The 19,443-nt window shown below is 44.4% G+C and overlaps 1 protein-coding gene across 2 annotated transcripts; it reads left to right on the top strand.

Annotated features, from left to right (window-relative positions):
* The first annotated feature begins 1,947 nt into the window (after positions 1 to 1,947).
* LOC121605935 (tetraspanin-1) lies at positions 1,948 to 18,875 on the top strand. 2 transcript variants are annotated; one of them, XM_041936064.1, is made up of 8 exons: positions 1,948 to 2,084; positions 2,431 to 2,493; positions 8,285 to 8,491; positions 11,551 to 11,625; positions 16,098 to 16,196; positions 17,426 to 17,569; positions 18,327 to 18,410; positions 18,652 to 18,875. In XM_041936064.1, the coding sequence occupies exons 2-8, from the start codon at positions 2,437 to 2,439 to the stop codon at positions 18,709 to 18,711; spliced, it is 726 nt and encodes a 241-aa protein (XP_041791998.1). In that variant the 5' UTR covers positions 1,948 to 2,084; positions 2,431 to 2,436; the 3' UTR covers positions 18,712 to 18,875. The 2 variants fall into 2 exon arrangements, with proteins under 2 accessions (XP_041791998.1, XP_041792000.1); XM_041936066.1 differs by lacking the exon at positions 11,551 to 11,625.
* The last annotated feature ends 568 nt before the right edge of the window (positions 18,876 to 19,443 follow it).

Raw genomic sequence — 19,443 nt, 5'->3', positions numbered from 1 at the left:
CTCGGCGTTTTATTCCAGTTTTCACTTCTCTGCTTCCCTTTGCTCCTGGACAAAGAACAGCACATTCCTCCACTCTCAGAAACACTGATCACCAGTTGAAGCTGCAGGACAATGAGGAGGGGAGGCCCCGCCAGCCTCTCTGCAGCTCACCACTCCCCTCTGGTGGTCAGCAGGGGCCACTGCAGCGCTCAGGAGCCACAGGAACAAAGGAAGTGAAGATGAACAATAGAAGCAGCGGCGGAGCCACGGAGCAGAGCAAAGGTCCGACGCTGCTGCTGCTCTCCTTCTGATTTTATGAGCAGGCTTTTGATTTACAGGAAAATAAATTGTCTGTTATGTTTTATCCTCTCAAACTGCAGTTACTGTTGTTGTTATATCACACATGAAGTCTTCCTTTAATAACTTATCATAAGTATAAATTAAACTGAAACTGACACTCAGGATGCGGAACCATTGTGGTCAAACTTCAGGTTTGCAAATTTAATATCAAATGATATTAATGATGATGATAATGAATATAATGAATGATATTTTATAGCTCAATAATCTACTAAAAACTATAAAAAGCCTCCAAAGTGAATAAACAAAATATTCAGTCTTGATGTATAACAGTGGTAAATGTCAGGTTTTAAAAGCTTATGCACACCTGTATGAATATGATTGGTCGTTACAAGTCAGCTGGTAGCCGAGCTGCTGCAAAGTGAGTCTAGAAGAACAAAGTGATGCTGATAAGCTGCAGCAGGCGCGACGTCGCTGCCCGACCTAACACTGAGCTCCATTATGCTTTGCTCCAGCATTAGCAGGAGGAGGAAAAAGCGTTGTATTTGTTTGTATGTGTTTTTTTTATTTCCATGCCGATGGCCGCTATAATTGCCTTTAAAAAAACATATATTACATAATTTACTTACATTTACCGACACAATGACTTAATTGATAACCATGTTAATGTGTAGTGAAGCATTAACGCGTTAGCATGAAACTTTTTAGCCTCTTTTAGCTTATTGTTTTGGATTTCCGATAAACCTGCCGAACAGCAGACAGACTGTTAGGGAGCTAGCATAGCTGGAGAAGAAAGTGGAACATTTAGCAGCTAAAACAGCAGATATTTGTTTCTGGAGTTGGTGGAGACCAAACTAGAGCTAACAGAAGAGTGAATACTCAGGTGGACACCACTCCTTTGTTACTTTTGCTACGTCTGTCAAGCTTTCCGTTCTAGCCTCATGCAGTTTACATGCTAACGTGGAAGATTTAAGATTTTTGAATGAAGATTTCATTTCAAGAGGAAATCAAAAGCCGACGTAGCGTAGTTAACGTTGATCTGTGTCTGCTGAATGTGTGGAAATGACACGTTTGCTAAAATATCAACCACATTAGCTGTTCATGGCAAAAAATTCCAGACACATTAAGGGGGAAACTCAAAACAACGATTCTTTTCATGCTGATTTTCCAACACAGACCGTAAGAGAGCGACTGGATCAGCAGCACTGAACACGATCTCAGTGTTGCTGTTTCATACATTACAACACCACTGTAACACATGACCAACAAATATTGTGCAACACATCGCGTCACCTCTCACTGCTCATGCGACTCTCCTGTCTCAAGTTTTGAGGATTATTCTCGTCTTTGCAGAGTCTGACAGGTACGGCAGAGACACCGCGGACATCCGTCTTTTCACGCCTCAAACCCCCCGAGGAGGCGATTCTGTGCTGTGAATCTGTGTCACGGTGTACCTGCAGGGGTCAGCGCTGCCACTCGAGCCTCTGCACCCGCACCTGAACAACACTCACCTGTATGGACCACACCCAGACTCCAGCTCGCTCCACCAGCGAGCCCGAGGAGAAGCCCTCATCAGATTTCTGATCTCAGGCTCGCGTCTGCGTGGACACAATCACCACACTGATATATTTAGACAGAGTCATCTTCGCACTCTCAGCGGCTCACCTGGAAACACCTGAGCCGCAGGGACAGACAGCTCCTGCATCTTTTTAAGGCTTCTTTCTTTGCTTTCCAAAACCCGGGACACGATCTGTTGGACTGGTTTAAACCTGCTCCGCTCTGAATATAAAGAAGCACACTAAAGGGTAAGATTTGTTTTCTCTGTGCATTAATGTGTCTGCACTCCCTCCTAATATGGTTTTCCTCTCCTATAGATCTCCCATTAACAGATATCTTCGCTGTTTCTCACAGCTGTGTCTCTTATCATTAGGACTCATTGTCAGAGATGCAATTTTCACACTAATTTCTCCGGGATGTGGGCTTGATGTAATGGCACAGCGTGTATGTGGAGATTGGCCACGGAGACTTTGCAGCCCGGTGTGTGTGTGTTTATGTGTGTGTGTGTGTTTGTGTGTGTGTGTGAATGAGAGATAGAAGGTCTCGGCTGATGAAAGAGGAAATGCTATAATTTATCTTCTCGTTTTATTACAGATTAAAATGGGCTGCTTCACATTCGTCAAACTGATGATGGTCTTGTTCAACTTGCTTATCTTTGTGAGTATGTTTCTGCTCTGATTGCATGCTCACATATGAGAAGGGGGCTGGGGGGCGTCAATGGGCGTCCATTGATTGTGTGAAATCTTTACATGAAGAGCAACGCGTGAAGTAAAGACAAACAAACAATACCTTTAACACAATGCAGACGAAGTCATTTCATGTCGCCCTTCAGTGCAAACAGAGACGTTACATAAAGCGCTGAGCCGGAGGACCCGAATGATGCTCCTTCCTCCGCCACTTTCTCCCCACCGTAGCAATTTTCATCTCATTAACTTCAAAGGCTCTAATTTTGCCACCTCCATCATCGGCTTAATGTTGATAACTAATGTGGTTTGTGAAATGGAGAGAAACTTTGGCATGGGTAAGCTGAATCTGCCCGCCGAGTCGGGCCCACCTGGGCTCCCACTGTCACAGATGAAGCTCCCAGCACAAGTCATCATTTTCCTCACATTTCCCATTTCTGCCTGAGCGCCGCCGCTTGATAAATGCGCCGCGGCAGCTCTAAAAGTCACAGCAGCGCACTGATTATGATGTCCCCCCTTTGAAACGTTAGCCAGCGGAGCAGAATGAGAAAATGATTCTGCTCAGATCGTAAAGACGACGCTTTAATGTGAGCGCCGAAACACTTCAGCCGCGGCGTTTTAAGTTTGGCGCCACAACCTTATCTCGTCTTCATCAGAGGAGTCGTCTGCAGTGGCGAGCTGCACTTAGAGAATTTATCTGCACAGGAATGAAGCCCTGCTCTCTGCAGGGGCAGCAGAAGAAATCCACTTACGATCAATATTCCTCCGCGACTGTGAGTCAACTCAACACCAGACTCGATTCTTGTGCATCAACGATGTTACGGTTTCTCCTCACTACGCATGCTGTGCCAACACGTCAGAGTAAACAGGGTCACTTGTGCAGTCGAGTGTAGCTGCTGGCTGCGATGCTACAAATGTTGTGTTTGCTGTCATGTTTGTCGGTTCAAAAAGACCCAAATGCTGGAAACTCAAATAAAAAGCTGATTCCAGTCATAGAAAAACAGGCCGCCAGCAAAGACTGAGGGAGGAGAGCAAAGCAGAAACACAAATAATGAGAAACAAACACAGACGAGCAAACAGCTGACTAATGAGGGACAGGTGAAACCGATCTGCAGTCACAGGGAACACACATGGAAAAACTCTTTCAACACAAAATGGGAAATAACTCGACTAAAACCAAAAAAATGTGACAATAAAGGAGGAAATATTACTTCAAACAAAAAAAGGATGCACCAGATGTTCTTTTTCCAATCCATAAACCAAACATTGTCATAAATAACAGGCTCAGATGTTTTCATGCTTGCTAACAGCTTATTTAAATAAACTAAAAAAATAAAAACAATTTTCCTTCGACTCGGTCGTCAGGAGGAGCTAACAGCTAACCGCCAACCACAGTTTAACCTTAGACCAGAGAACCAGCTCACTGGGTCACAGACCACACGTGAGGATTAACTTTAAATTAGACATTACTGAGAGAAACATGCTGAAATCTGTCATCAAAAAGTGCTTCGATGAATAAACAGGCCGCGTCCAAACTCTGACAGAAGCTTCGGACCTATATACCTGCTGTAACACACGTCTGCAAACCAACCAATCAGAATGCGACATGAAACGATGCTGACGCTGCTGTTAAACAACAACACTTTATGTCGCAGACTGCGTCCACACTCCTCCTCCTCGTCTGAAGGTGTTTTACGCTCGTGACTGCAAGCGCTACAGCTAAAGCTTGGTTATTGTTTGGCATGAATTAACATGGCGGAGAGTCTCCTGGTGTCCATCACGCAGGTCGCAACCGAGACATAGTCGGTGTGATACGTGATGAGCCTGTTGTCGTGGAGACTGTAGGAGCTTTCAAAACGTCAGTAAAGATTAGCAGTCAAGACGACTGGTGAGAAGCTGAGCCATACTTCTCAAGGTGATAGTACTTTTATACTCTTTTTGCATATAATGCACATACATATATATTTGATTTTATTTTATGTGCTTTTTATCGTCTTTTTTGTTCTTTTTCTATGTCTCCTTTTTATTCTTGCTGTCTTTAACAGCATAATTTCCCCAGCGGGGAATCGATTTTATTCTTATCTATTGTACAGTATTGATAAAGTAGACAATTCAGCCACCGCCGAAATTTTGACAGTGGCACGAGGGGGCTGCTGGTCTTATTAACTGAATCAATAAACATGAATGAATTTAATGGAAATGAACCATCTCTATTGTCATCCAAAGTTTCCTTTTACTAACAGAGCTAACGGTGCTAACGCTAATGGCGCTAACAGAGCTAACGGAGCTAATGCTAACGGATCTAACAGAACTAACACTAACGGAGCTAACAGCTAACGGCGCTAATAGGGCTAACGGCACTAATGCTAACAGAGCTAACAGTGCTAACATTTCTAATAGAGTTAGAGCTAGAGCTACGGTCGAGCCACACGCCTCTATAGAGAGCTATAGAGGCGTGTGGCTCTTGCGTTGCCTCGTGCCACTAATAATCTCTCGTATCTGAAAATAAAACGGAGCCGTTAGAGACGAGGCGGTAACAGAGGTGCTACATCAGTTTCTCAAAGTTGTGATTTCAGTGATTTTGTCCTGAGACTTTGGTTTGCTGTTTCCTTTCTCCTACAGATCTAAATGCATTTGAAATTAGACGTGTCTGCCTGCATGCTGTGTGTGAGCAGACACTCGGTCGAGTGTCGGGACTTAATCAGATTGTCTGCTCCCGGTAATATGACCCATGAAGATGGGTTTTATACGCAGCTGACGTCTCTCTCATTCCGGCCCTTTCAAAGAGAACCAATTCCATTTCAATTGGGGAGGGATGGGCCCGTTCTCTTGTCTGCTCCTCCGTATCTTTCTATCTCCTCTCTCCATTCACCTCCCCCTCTCTGGAGGCCGTGGCCTCCTATTCTGCAGCCTGTTATTCATTCGCTCTGCTCTAACCCTAATAGCTTATATTTCCCATCTCTGTAGATGGGACACTGCTCCTTCTTTCACCCCTTCTCTTTCAAAAAAAACCTCATTCACTTCCAGCACTTTTTCCGCGTGGATGTTCGACCGACATCCACCTGCATATGGCACACCATTAAAGGGATTAGCCATCTTGGAAAAAAGACAGTGTGCCAGCTATAATTATACCTGGTGAAGGATGATGATGGCACACGTGGAGTTAGCGGGGGAATATGCTTGTCGCATTGCATTTAGCTAACAGCGCAATGACGGCAGCGAACGGATTCGAGAGACGAGGAGAGAAAGCTCGGAGTGAGAGGTGGGGAGAGGCAGACAGAATGAAGGGGAGTAAAAAATAGATAGGAAGAGCGAGGCAAAGGTACGAAAGGTAGAGACGAATAAAAGAGGGGGAGATGATTCCCAGAAGGGAGGCGTCAGCGTCTGACAGGAGATGTGAAGAGTCGGGGCCTGATGCGGAGCAGAGGGGGCCCCCTGACTGCTGCGAGTCTGATGGAGCCTGACACACAATATCAGGTTTCAAACATGGTTTCTGCAGAGGAAGAAAGAAGAAATCACTCAGTGCGAGCGCAGGGTGGAAGACAGCGAGGGGACGGAGGGGGATAAAAGGGTGGGAAAGAAGACGAAGAGGAGGTCGGAGGTGGAGATGAGGAGGGAGGGGAAGGCACAGAGATAATGGCGGTGGGATGAGCTGATTTCCAGCCTGTAATGTGAAGCATGTGACACAGTTGTGATTCTGTTTGCCCTGAGCTGGTTTTACTGGTTTTCAGTCCACAGATTTCCATGAAGGCAGTTTAATTACTGTCATTCTCAAATAGTGGCCTTCATCACTCTTAACGGCAGTGGAGCCTTATTTTGAAAGGGTTTATGTTAGAGACAGATAAAACTTTATTTATCTCCAGCCGTGGACATTTGGGAAACTAGTTTCAATATATTTTTTTTTAAATTCAAATTTTTATTTGGAAAAGCAGATGGTACAGAGCTTCACTTCTCGATACAATTTAATGTCCACATCAGCGTTGTGGATACAGGATCGTTAAATGCTAATCCAGGTTTTTAATAACGTAACAGAACAAATATAACATGTGGGCGGGAGTGGGGGAACCCCTCCAATTATTCACATCAGGAATAGAAGAAGAAAAAAAAAACACATTAAAGTGTGTATGTTAACACAAACCAAAACAAGAATGTATGGCATGACAACCTTTCATGTGACAATCAAATTCAATTCACAGTGATTACAGGTTTTATATATTCTGTCCATTTTGACCAGATCTTGAAAAAAGATTCCCTTTGGCCTTTGAGGGTGAATGTCAGTTTCTCCAATGTGTAAATATCCTGTACAATATTGATCCATTCTTCAATTGTAGGTGCTTCGGGTTTTAACCAGTTTCTAGTGATAGTCTTTTTGCCTGCAGCCAAAAGCATTACCAGCAGTTTGTTATCTTTCCGGGTCCAGTTATCAACTGAAATGTACAGAGCTTCAAACTTACAAGGGAGTTTCAATATTTTATGCATTTAACTGAGACTCTGTTTTTATCTGATTCCATTTCAGTTGCAAATTTAAAACAATGAAGTACAGTAATGTTGGCTACAGCTTTTTTTAATCTGTGAACAACAACCGTGAGCTAAAAACCACCTGAAAGAGCCATGAAGTGGATCTGAAGCGAACTGCTGTAAAAGCAACCTGAAGGTCCAACTGTACCCAATGGAAAGCTTTCAAAGGCATCAGTTTATGAATAAGCATCAATTTAGAAGACATGAAAGTAAACCTACTTACTGTTTTAAAATACCTTTCTAGATTTATTTTTTATTTGCCCCCAGCTTCCTTTGACACCACCAGGCTTACAGCTGAAAGAAGGAGGCTAAAACGGTCACCAACGCCATAAGAAGACATCGAAGCAACACATTAAATCAATGGAATACACAAATGTAATTATAGTCGGGTGTACTCAGGCCCTAATGACGGAGCATTAATTAAGCCGGCAGACTCGTCCGTGTGTGTGATTGGTCAGATGCTGCAGTCATCGCAGCTCATGTGACCGCATAGCACGGCTGTGGTTGGCGGGCCAACGAAACTATATTGTGGGTTTGTTGAACTCGCATCGTGTTACGGCCCCCCTGGTCTGTTTCATTCTGGGTCCGTTAGTGTTGACAGTGAGGAAATGTTTGTGCGTGAATCGGTTCAGAGAGCGTAGAAGTTTCAGTCTTCATTCATGTGCAGAGCTGAAAGAAGAAGCACACCTGCGTCTTTAGAGCAGAGTAAACATCTTCCCCGTTGACAGTCGATGCTGTAATCCCATCGCCCTCTTCTGTACACCCCCGAGACTGGCCTGATCCACCGGCACAACACGATCACTAAATGGATTCTAACCATTGTGCCTCTCTGAAATGAGTGCGGAGGTAAAGGCAGTCGTGGAAAAGGGCAGTGATTTCATTTAGAAAGGTAAAAAGAGGCTGAGGTGTCGCTCGAAGCCCGAGGCGGCACCTCTCGCCATCTCACAAAAGGAATCCTCCTCTCTGAATGGAGGGAATGATATTGAGGTGTCACGGTGTCACTAAGAGGTAATGCTAAGAGAGGGTTGGTGATGTAAGAAGGCCTCTCATTTCCAGAGCCCATTATCCCCTAAAGAGCTGTTGACCCCACCTGAATGACTGGCAGGCAAACAAATGATTGAAGCTTAACTCGCCGATGTTAAGTGTGGATTACATCCTCGGTAAATCCAGCTGGTCGTTGTCCCGCTCTCGTCAGTGACGGGGATTTGAATGCATGCTGATGGTGTTTTTTCCGGATCCTCCCGCAGCTGGGCGGCCTGACCCTGCTGGCCATGGGGATCTGGGTGAGTGTGGACGGGGGCTCCTTCCTCCAGCTGCTGGGGCCGTTCTCCAGCCAAGCCATGCAGTTCGTCAACGTGGGCTTTTTCTGCATCGCCATCGGGGCCGTGCTGGTGCTGCTGGGGCTCCTCGGCTGCTGCGGGGCCCACAAGGAGAGCAAGTGTCTGCTGCTCACGGTAGGTGTGAGAGCTCAGGAGATGCATTACGCTGATGGTGTAATGGAGGTTTACTCCACCAACGTGCCCAAGATAGCAGGAAGAGACTTTTCTTTACTTCCTGTCTGCTCACAAACCCGCTCTGGTTGTGTTGTGTAGTTCAAACAAAGACAGTCATCCTCTCCTCCAATCACTTTCAGGTAATGTCCCACCAAACTCGAACATGACTGAGCTTCAGCCGTTTTTACATCATATTACGACATATTTTTCTGCACATTTTGAAGTATCTCTTGAGAAAAGGTTGACGGAAACAAAATTTGAAAAAAAAAAAAAGTCCTCAATTTTGCCAAAAGGTTTATACGCTGACTTGAGGTGGTTTTGAGGCGTTAATGCGCTGAATGCAAGATGGAAACACCTTTTCTGAATAAGTTCTGCAGTAGTGAGCATTGAACTCACATGACTGATCAGCTGTTTCTGCTCTGAGAAAAGGAGAAGAAGAAGAAGAGGAGGAGGAAGAAGAAGCTGTTTCTGCAGATGGAAACAGATCTGATTTGACCTCCCTCACATTGACACAGGAAACAAACAGAAATGCCTCACTTCCATCATGATTTGTAGTTTTTTTTTCACTGTTTGAGCTTCGATTGGTGCTCTTTAAGTGACATCACCTTGCTGCACCCTACTCTTCTGCAGTGGCTGTCCGACTGGAGAATTGGCGCCACCTACTGCTTATCTCAATGCACCAACTCTTAATAATCACATTAAGCTAGTGGATGGAAACAAGCATTTTTGTGCATTTGCAATTTTCTCAAAATTCTGTTAAAATTTGTGACAAATTTAGATGGATGGGCAGCTTTTGAGTGCAGCAGCACAACGTAAACTCTGAGCAACAAGCAACAGCCGACGGTGTGATGCTCAGTGTGTTCAATGCATTCAGAGGAAAGACAGAAAACAAGTCTGTCATGAAAATACGGAGATGAGGAAACATGGAGAGTGAAGGGAAACAAGAGGTGTGACTTTCATCTAATGATATAATAACAGATCAGTTCTGACATCAGTATGTTTGAGCAGTCAAACCGACAAAGTCTGTATAAAAATAGTGCGTTAGCTGCAGTCTTACAGCAGCAGCCAGCTGTTTCCATCAGACAAGCTCTGACAAATCCAACACAAGCTGCCCAGCACTAAACAGCAGACACAGTTAGAGACTAACTGGAGAAGAAAGTGAAACATCTCGTCGCTAAAGAGCCAGATATTTCCCTCAGGAGGTGGTGGAGATCTAACTAGAGCTACAAGGAGAGCAGATGTGGATCAGCTTGACACGGACTCGACAGCAATGGGATGATGGTGTTGCTCTGTGTGTGCTGGAGGTTTGTGCCCCATGGTTGATTTCTCAAGGTGCCTCCCAGTAAGACTCGAGACGGTGAAACTAAATAGGAAAATCAACGGCGCCCTAAAGCCACCAGGGAGTCGTTTCAGTCATCTACTCATGTATCGTGTCTCAACGGCCTCGAAAAAAGTTCAGCCGCTGACAATGTAGAACGCCACAAATGATCATGCATGGCTTCATGAGGTGCTTTTACATCCAGCTTCTCCACATTCAGCATCTCACTCAGCGATGCATTTCCACCCGGCTCATCAACGGCCAGCTAACATCCACATCTGCTCCTCCTGCCTCGTTCATATCAGCAACGCCACCAACCCCCGAACTGCACAGTGTACATTATCGTGCTCATTAGCGACAGGGCTAACTACCTCTCAGTTCACTGCAGTGAGTCTAATGAGGAGCGCAGGCGGCACACTTCCCCCGCAGAGCCCCCATCACGTCCACGTCTCCCATTGAGTTGAAGGATGACGGTGCAGCAGATCCTGCGACTGACAGGACGCGGCGTATGTCTGGCTCACGTGGGAACCGGACTGAATTAAAACGTGGACGAGCTGACACAGAGGGGATCATTCAGGCTCTGTGTCCCCTCATTGTCCCTCTGTGTAATTAACTGAGCTTCATCGACAGGCGGCGATTGTTACGTACAACAATAGGTGTTTAACAGGAGCCTGAATGTTCAGACGTGCTGCTGTTACAGCTCTCAGAACGAGCTTTTCAGTCTGACGTGATGATGTTATTTTGAAGGCTCTTGAGTCCAATTTAATCAAAAACCAAAATCTTTGGTCTTGAAATCTTAATCAGAGCAAATGTTGACAAAGGTTCTGGATCAGAGACCAAAAACTGAGGATGCATTCATGCAGAAAACAATCAGGAAGTCAAGACGAGGAATGATTGCACCATGCTCATCATATCATAGATAGATCACAGATATGATCTTTTTTCAAATAAAACAGTCAAACATTTGCTGATCCAGCTTCTCAGATGTGAGGATTTGCTACTTGTCTCTGTCTTTCATCACTGTGAACTGAATATTCTGGGGTTTTGGACTGTCGGTCTGATAAAACAAGCCGTTTGAAGATGTCTGTGACGGGCATCTTGCGCTAGTTTGACATTTATTTTAGACAAAACAAATAAAATGATTGATCGAGTAAACAATCTTCAGATTCATCGCTAATGAAAGTGAGCGTGAGCTGCAGCCCTGACGTGATCGTGACTGATAGAAACGATGCTGTAATAAACCAGAATCTTTGACATCTTTGAAGACTTGATTGGGCTGCAATTAATTATTTTCTCCATCGATTATTCTGCTGATTATCTACTAGCTGATGGGTTGTTTTGTCTATATATGTCAGAGAATAGTGAAAAATGCCCGTTCTGATTTCCCACGGTCCAATTCAACTGACCAACAATCCAAAGATACTCAGTTTACTATTGAATATGACACAAAAAAGCATGAAATGTTCACATTTAAGAAGCTGCAACCAGTGGACGTTCAGCATTTCTGCTTGACAAATGACAAAAAACTATTACGTGATTATCAAAGTAGCTGCAGATACATTTTTCATTGATTGGCTAATTAATTAATCAGCGCTGCAGCTCTAGACTTTTTTCTACTTTTGGGAAAGTGCTCAGTGAAAGTTTTCTGATTTTCAGATCTCTAAAGACTCTCTCCTCGCCTCCTCTTCTTCCCTTCCTGCAGTTCTTCTCCATCATCCTCATCATATTCATCGCTGAAGTGGCAGCCGGAGTCGTGGCTCTGGCCTACTCTTCATTCGTAAGTTTCCCACTTCACCTCTTCCTCTTTCTTTTCATCCGCTGCCTCGTCACACCCCCTCCCTCCTCCCATCCCTCCCTCTCTTCACTCCCTTTGTCTCCTAATGCCTCTCGTCCCTCCCTGTCTTTCTCGTCGCCCTCTCACCTCCTCGTCCCACTCTCTGGATTTTATCTCCATGTAAATTCTCCATTATAGCTGCGGCCATCATTGAATTACTGGCTTTATGTCCGCCTCACTACATTCGGCTACTTAATGACTCCGGGATAGCCCGGGGCCGTGTGCGCTGTCTCCAACTTTGAGCAATTTATTATTCTGGAATACTGAAGCTAAAGCATTTTATATGCAAAACAGCCTATTTACATATGTGTCCCCCTCTCTCACATGCACACACATGCTCCATTTCCATTTAGTGCCACGTGTAATAATTACAATGATTTCAAATGAGCTAGGAGGTTACAGAAGACTAGAAGCCTTATCAAGAACATAGAAAGTGGACTTTTTTATCCAATCAGAGGATGTAGCAGCGGAGCAGCAGAGGTAATCTCATCCACGTCCATCTGCAGGGAGGAGCTGATGAACACAGGAGTGGACCCTGCCTGGGAATTTCATTTATCTCTACTGGTACTGTTGGTAAACCAGTTTGAGCAGCAGCTGCACGCTGCAGAAAATCTTACTGTCCCAAATCTGCTGCGGGAGCATCAATTCAGGGTTCAGCCTGAATTTTCTAGGAGCTCTTCAAAGATACAGACGCTCCTTCACAGAGGAGTTAATCTGATTAGAGAAAGGTTGAAATATTTCCACTGCACTGCAGATTTTTCAGATTTTTAGGAAAGTGAGATTTTTAGGACTCAACTAGACACAGTGATGCTTTTTTTTTTTTTTTTTTTACAGTGTACAGATCCTGTCCGAACCTGAGTGAGCCTACACTCACACAAAGAAGTGCAGTGTGTGTGTGTGTGCACGTGTCCTTGGAGGCTGAGTTGGGAGAGCTGCTGCTGCTGCTGCTGCTGCTGCTGCTGCTCAGGCAGTTTTGTTGAGATAAATCTGGCCCATCTCTCGCCTGTCATCTAAAAAAAGCTGAGCTAACCAAGGCGAGCGATGTAAACATCATCATGTGAGAGACAACAGCCAGCGCGGGGAGAGAGAGGCGTGAGCTATTGTCTAAAGCTCAACGAAATGCAAGACATAACTCACGGATTTGTCTTCCTTAAGGAGATCATAGATATGGTTTAGAGTCAATTTAACGCTCTGTTTGCTAGCTTTAGCATCATCTGTTCATTACAAACACAAAGGACATCGTCAGGTCCATCACGGATATGAGTGTGTGAGAGCAGCTGTCCATCTCCTGCTTTTGATAAGACTCAGTAAACACAATAGCATCAGAGTAATGAATATGGACAATACACATCTAATATGCATATATATAACCGCCTGTGTCAGTGCAGTAAGTAAGAGACAGAGGCACGCACAATGAAAGGAGACAATAAATAAAGTGTAGATCTATTCCGTCCTACTTATCTGCAGCATAAATCTGCCTTTTGGCCGCCGGCCTCTGCGGCTCGTCTCACCGAAGAGCCAATAACCTTCAGGTGGTCGGAATAACTGAGATTTAATAAGCAATTCCAGCAGGCATTATGAGAGGCCGTCAGTGGTCACGGTTGTTCTTCCTCCGCCAAGTGATTCGGAAGTGACCGGGGTGGAGATTTATTACCGCGGCCGACGTGGACTTCACAGCGGATGAATGAAAAAGATGTGACGTGACATTTAATGAATCACGCCGACCTCCGTGTACAGTGAAGGGAAGCGCCCTCAAAACGAAATTCAATACAGATTTCTGTTTGCTTTAATATTTCGGAGCTCAAATTAATAATAATCCTGTGTGTGTGTAGTTTTCTGCATGCTCAAGATGAACTTTAACACCACCAACAGTGGAAAACAGGCGTACGTGAAAGGAGGATCCCACGTTTCTACAGTTCCCCTCAGCGATACAAAGCATTTTAGCATCTTTCAGCTCATTGTTTCGGTTTTACAGCCGACAACTTTCCGTTTAGGCAGAAATCTCCGATAAAAGCCACCTAATCCAGCACCAAACACTGTCAAACAGAGCAGACATGATGGGTGACAAGCATTTAGCAGCTAAAGAGTGGGTGGAGGCCAAAAATGGAGCCAAAAGAAGAGTAAATATTCAACTTCATTCATCGGGTGGACACAAACATTTGATATGACGCAGATAACATATGATCAAAGATGGCAGCTGGAAAATCCACCTTCATGCTCGATCTGTCCAACACGACTCGTCTGCATTAATGCTACTTTACATTATTTGCCATTTCAATGCACATTTAGCACACACACATTGGTTACTAAACCAGTCTTTGTTTGGATAACTTGCAACTTAGAAAACAGGTTAAAATCTTTTATAGTTTTCAAATATATTTTTATGCAGATGATGCTTAGCTCTGTGACTGAAAGCAGTGATAAGACAGGAGGGGCGCAAATTGGGCCACGTGAAGCAGAAACAGGCGTGTTGAGGTATCTTACACATACATATTTCTGTCAACCTTTATTGTATCTTTCTCTTTTATTCCCAATGTTTCCACTGAGCTGTTTTTTCTTTTCAGAACGTCTTTGAGCGAACAAACAGGTGGACGTTAATGCGCCTCATGACTGATGCAGGTGCCTTTGCCTTGTTCTTCTAACAAAGCGACGCTCAGCTGAACGTAATAAGGTTTTCATTTATTGCTTTGCCTCTTTAGAACAATAACCAATTAGCAGCCGGCGAGTCGCTGCAGTAAACGATATTGACAATTATTTCAAATACAGCAATACGCTGTAGAGCAACGAGAGATCAATAACACGTGAAGCTGAGGATTCTTATCATGCGTGCAGAAGGTGTTCACTGCTGTATTGATAGATGTGTTATCACCTCCTGCCTCACTGTGCTGGTGTTACTGCAGGCTTTGTCCTGCCTGAGTGTGTGCGTGTGTGTGTGTGTGTGTAGGAGCCCATATCAGTGTGTAAGCATGAGAGTGTGTGTTTAACGGGATGTGGTGAGGCGCGGGGCCGAGTGACAGTGATGAATTAGCCGGCTGGTAATAACCCTCTCTGATCTCAGCCGCTCTCCCAGCTTCTTGGGGGGCACTTTTAATTGTGGCATGTATCCCAGCATCCCCTCGGGCATCTCGCACGCCTGCCCCCTTCACTGTATATACACACACACACACACACACACACACACACACACGGCCACGTGCACATACAGTCAACCTCACACTCTCCCTCCTCATCAAACGGGTCTTTGTGTGACTGTACGCGACGGGATTATTAATCAAAACAGAAAAAACAGACTGAGGAGGTGGAGGAGGGAGGTGGATGGGGGAGGTGGAGGGGGGCTAACCTACGTGTTTGTGAAGGAATTCTCTCACAACAAAAGACTCTCCACCTGCCTGAAACACAACCTGCCTTTTTGCACTTTAGATAAACACAAATAGGAGACAAAATGCGTCCTGACCAAAGCCATCAGGAGCATCAATATATATGTAAATGCCACCCCCGCCCCCCCCATCCCCGTTTGCGACCATAAAAAGGAGAAGAAGAATGGAGAATAATGGCTCGGTCAAGTTTTGATTTATTTTCATTTTTTCGCGGTGCCAGGTCAGGGCTGTTTATTTCCCAGGTGCTTTGTGTGAGAGGAGATTTATTTAATTTCTGATGAATAGGTGACTCCTGGAGAATTACCTTCCCTGCCTGTGAAATCAGCTGCAGTGTTTTATTTTCATGGGCTTTCACGGTGCGCCGCGTGTGCACTGTAATGTGTGTGTGCGTGTGTGTGTGTGTGTGTGGAATTTGACGGTAAAGTGCAGTCGTGGGTTTTTAAATCAGGAGTGTATTTGCATGCACAGACCTCTCATGTCCTCACTGGACTCTTAAAGACGGTGTGAAGTCCTGGCTGTGGATGTGTGGACCTGTGAGGGAGCTGTGGTATCTTGGAATGGGAGGACATTTTGGAAAAATAAACACATTTTTGGAAACTGGGGACATTTTATGCGAGTAAAAACATTTTTTGGGGAAAGTCACCATATTCTTTCATAAGTTGACTCTGAAAAGTGGGGACAAATTCCTCAAAAGAACACTTTCAGAAAGTGGGCACATGCTGAACAAAGAGGAACATTTGGGAAATTTTTGGTTAATGAGCACAAATTTGGTGAGTTTGGTAAGTAAAGACATTTTGGGAAAGTGTGATTTTTAAAGTGAGGGTATTTGTGAAAATTAGGATATTTTTGGACAATTGGGACCCATGATGATGTTTTAGAAAGAGGACATTTTCATCAAATCTGAACATGACGTGAGGGGACGAAGACTCGGTTTTAAAGTTGGTAAAGTTCAGATGAAGGTTAGAGGTTGTAGGTAAGACATGCTGTTAATGTGTGTGTGTGTGTGTGTGTGTGTGCGTGCGTGTGTGTTTTCCTCAGGCTGAGGGGATCCTCCGAGCGTGGGCGACCCCTGCTTTACAGAAGGATTACGGCAGAGATCCTGTGGTCACTCGGATCTGGAACAGCACCATGACGGAGGTGCAGTATCTGTGACGTCCTGCACTTTGTCCCACAGTTTTCTGTTTGTTTAGGACTGTTTACGAACCATATGTATCCTGCTGACCATTCTCCAAATCACATAGCCAGGTTTTAAATGTGTTTCCCCCTGCTTGCAGCCATTGTTTACGCTTCCTCGCTATGAAAATCAGTTTAAATCTTGAAAATTGCAGTCAAACTTACTTTCTTTTACATCATTTCTATTAATTATTACATTATTGTCATGAGGCATGGCTCACATTTAAAATAAAGTTGCAATTAATGAAAAAAAACACCAAGAAACTAAACAGAGTGAACCGAGTTTTGGCAAATCCAGCACTACCCTTCATCTGCATGCTGGCGTTTCCAGCCCATCTTAAAGTTAGTGTGAGCACAGTAAATACACACAAATGTGTAGAATTGCTGAAACACACAGAGCTTACCTGACTTAACTAACTCGATGTACTCTCTGTACATGTACTGCTCTGCTGTGTCCTTCACTGAGCTCGACCAATCAAACACAACACACAAACTGCCTGCGGCTTCAGCGCGAAGCTAAAATTTCTGCATTGAAATCAAACAAAAGCCGCGACAGAAGCTCGACCGCGCTCGCTGAGCAGAATGTGTGTCTGCCTTTGTCCGTTAGCTCGCCTCAGCTCACCTGCACACAATGGCTTCAGCCAAGGTAACTCAGGGAGCTTCCATCTATTATCTAGTATCACTCGCTGAAGACGGGACTTTTATTCTCATTAGCGACAGGTTCACAATGGGCAGGCTGGCACTGGCAAATTCTAATAAAACTTTCAGGCAATGTCAGACCTTCTGTCATTGAATCCAGCCAAGCAGATCATTTTGGCTTGATTTGTTGGTTTTAAGTGAATGGAAGTCAGAGCGAGGCAGTGGCCCCGAAACAGTGTCATGGCGACGTGAGATCGCCCACAAACTTCACTGTGAACAGTTTTCAATGGCTGAATACTTTGAATGCAGACGACCTGTGAACGCAGCACACACTGATCTGTTCTCAATGCAAATGCACAACAATGCAGCTGAACTGACAGCATGAACTCATGCTCGCAGCAGCAAGGCTCTTATTAAACTTTACCTGGCAGGAGTGTGCTTGTGTGTGGGGATGAATTATTATATTATATAAGAACTACATGAATATCCAGAAAAAACTGTTTGCCGGAGTTTTCCTGCTGTGTGATGATGATGTGTTTTCCGCCCTCATCCAGCTGAAGTGCTGCGGTTTCACCAACTTCACAGACTTTGTGGGCTCTGAGTTCGAAAAGGAGAACGGAGGCAGTCTGCCGCCCAGCTGCTGCCGGACCAACAGCGCCCCCTGTAGGTCGGACGAGGCAGAGCAGAGCGCTGTGCAGGTGAGGTGGAAAACTCAAGAAACATTTACAAAGTACAGGCAAAAAAGAAAGTTTATTTAGCGTAACCTCACTGGTAGAAATGGGATGGACTAACGTCTCTTCTAACATAATGCAATCATTCCAACAGCAGCACGCAAAGAAGCTCCACAGCAACCATTTTCACCTGAAAGTGAACATAGTAACCTTCATGAATGCAACATTTATTACAGAGCTGTAAAAATGAATCAAACTGTTTCCTGACATCAGTTTCCTGAAGTGTCCCTGAGTCCAGGTATTAATCTCCTTCATCCAATCACGTGTTCACAAAGTGTTGACCCTCGCTCCATCCTCGCTGTGAACCACTGAGCCTTTCCGGGAGTCAGAGTTGTATCAGACAGCTTTAGTTTGACACACATGTACCTAATAAACTGGAAACTGAATGTTCCTCTTGCTTCAGTAATCAATGCAGGCACAAGACTGAGAGTCTGCAGCCAATCAGGAGGCTCTGAGAGACTGTACGAGGGCTCAACAGGGCTTTGAGCTAAATGCTAATCAGCAAGAGATAATTAGCTTAACAGAACGCACTGAGGATGATTTGAACATTAATTAGTTTTGCAGGTATTTGGTATAAATATTAAGTATTGGATAGAAATCTGTGTATATTCTATGACAGTGAAAGTATTATTTTTGTCCACTGGTGCCTTCGCTTGCCGTCTGTCGTGTGATTCATGTTCATTATTTAAGGATTGATTACATTCAGACAAACTTTCCTCCTCAGGGCTGTTTTGAACACATTCTGCAGAACCTCAAAGAGCACGCCAACATCGTGGGGGGCATCGCCGCAGGAATAGGAGTCTTAGAGGTAAAATAACATGAAGACTATCTTTGACTGTGTCGGTGAAAGTCTGATCATCCATCATGCATGTTGGTAAGAGGGGATTTGAACCTAACACATCTTGGACACTGAACCATGATGAAGCTCATTCAGACATCAGTTGCCCAAGAAAAAGAAAATCTGTATGTGGACACAGTGTTAGCATCGAGGGAGAATTTTTAACTAAAGAGTCAGCCTGGTTTTAGTAAAAATGATGTCACTTCCTCAGATCGCCGCCATGATAGTGTCCATGTACCTGTACTGCCACCTGGACAACAGAGTCAGCTGAGACTCCTTCAGGGTCAACGCGGCAGGGATCACACAGATCACACGTGGTTTCATTTTCAACATTTTATCATTTTAGGATATTTTTGGTATGGTTTGGTATTTTGGTTCCTCTTTTTCCAGGGAGACGCTCACTTTTACTATAAAGTCATGCAACGATGAAAAGCGTCCAGCGATTGTTTTTGATGTTTAGTGAAAAGTTTTTGTAAATATTTCACATTAAATAAAATACATCAAACAGCATCGACTGAGTCCTGATGGCTTTGACCTGATCCTTCCTTTAATTCTTCCTTTATGGATCTGGAGATTATCCAGATATTTTATCTTTGATCAAAATTACTGTTTACTGTGAAAGGTGTCGCGTGTAGCTTTAAATATATGACAGTTATTATTATGAAAGCTGCTCTTTTTGTTGTAGCTCGCGTGATTTTGCTGCACATTTCCTGTCTGGTTCAGTCTCAGTGTTTCCAGCAGCTGCTGGAATAAACCCACCTTTCACTACCTGCCCGGCACCACGCAGCAAACACAGCTGGAGACTAGCTGGTGAAGAGCCTGCAGCATTTAGCAGCTAAGGAGTAGGTGGAGACCAAATCAGAGCTAATAGTAGTATAATAGTAATAGTATAGTGAATACTGTGCTTACATTAGTGAATACTGCGCTTACATTTAGCTAGTGGACACAAACACAAAGCAAAATGACCACAAAGAAACACAAAGCTACCACAGGGAGACCAACC

This window comes from Chelmon rostratus, chromosome 4, assembly GCF_017976325.1.
Source record: "Chelmon rostratus isolate fCheRos1 chromosome 4, fCheRos1.pri, whole genome shotgun sequence".
In the NCBI taxonomy this organism is placed as follows: domain Eukaryota; kingdom Metazoa; phylum Chordata; class Actinopteri; order Chaetodontiformes; family Chaetodontidae; genus Chelmon; species Chelmon rostratus.
The sequence above is the reverse complement of the archived record's forward strand: the minus strand, read 5'-3'. Positions and strand labels throughout refer to the sequence as shown.

What these genes read in the sequence shown, in the direction of transcription:
- LOC121605935 (XM_041936064.1), top strand. Translation starts at nt 2,437, where the DNA reads ATGGGCTGCTTCACATTCGTCAAACTGATGATGGTCTTGTTCAACTTG. An exon ending in GCAAGTGTCTGCTGCTCACG is followed by an intron (nt 8,492 to 11,550) that starts GTAGGTGTGAGA and finishes CCCTTCCTGCAG; the next exon opens with TTCTTCTCCATCATCCTCAT. An exon ending in CTCTGGCCTACTCTTCATTC is followed by an intron (nt 11,626 to 16,097) that starts GTAAGTTTCCCA and finishes TGTTTTCCTCAG; the next exon opens with GCTGAGGGGATCCTCCGAGC.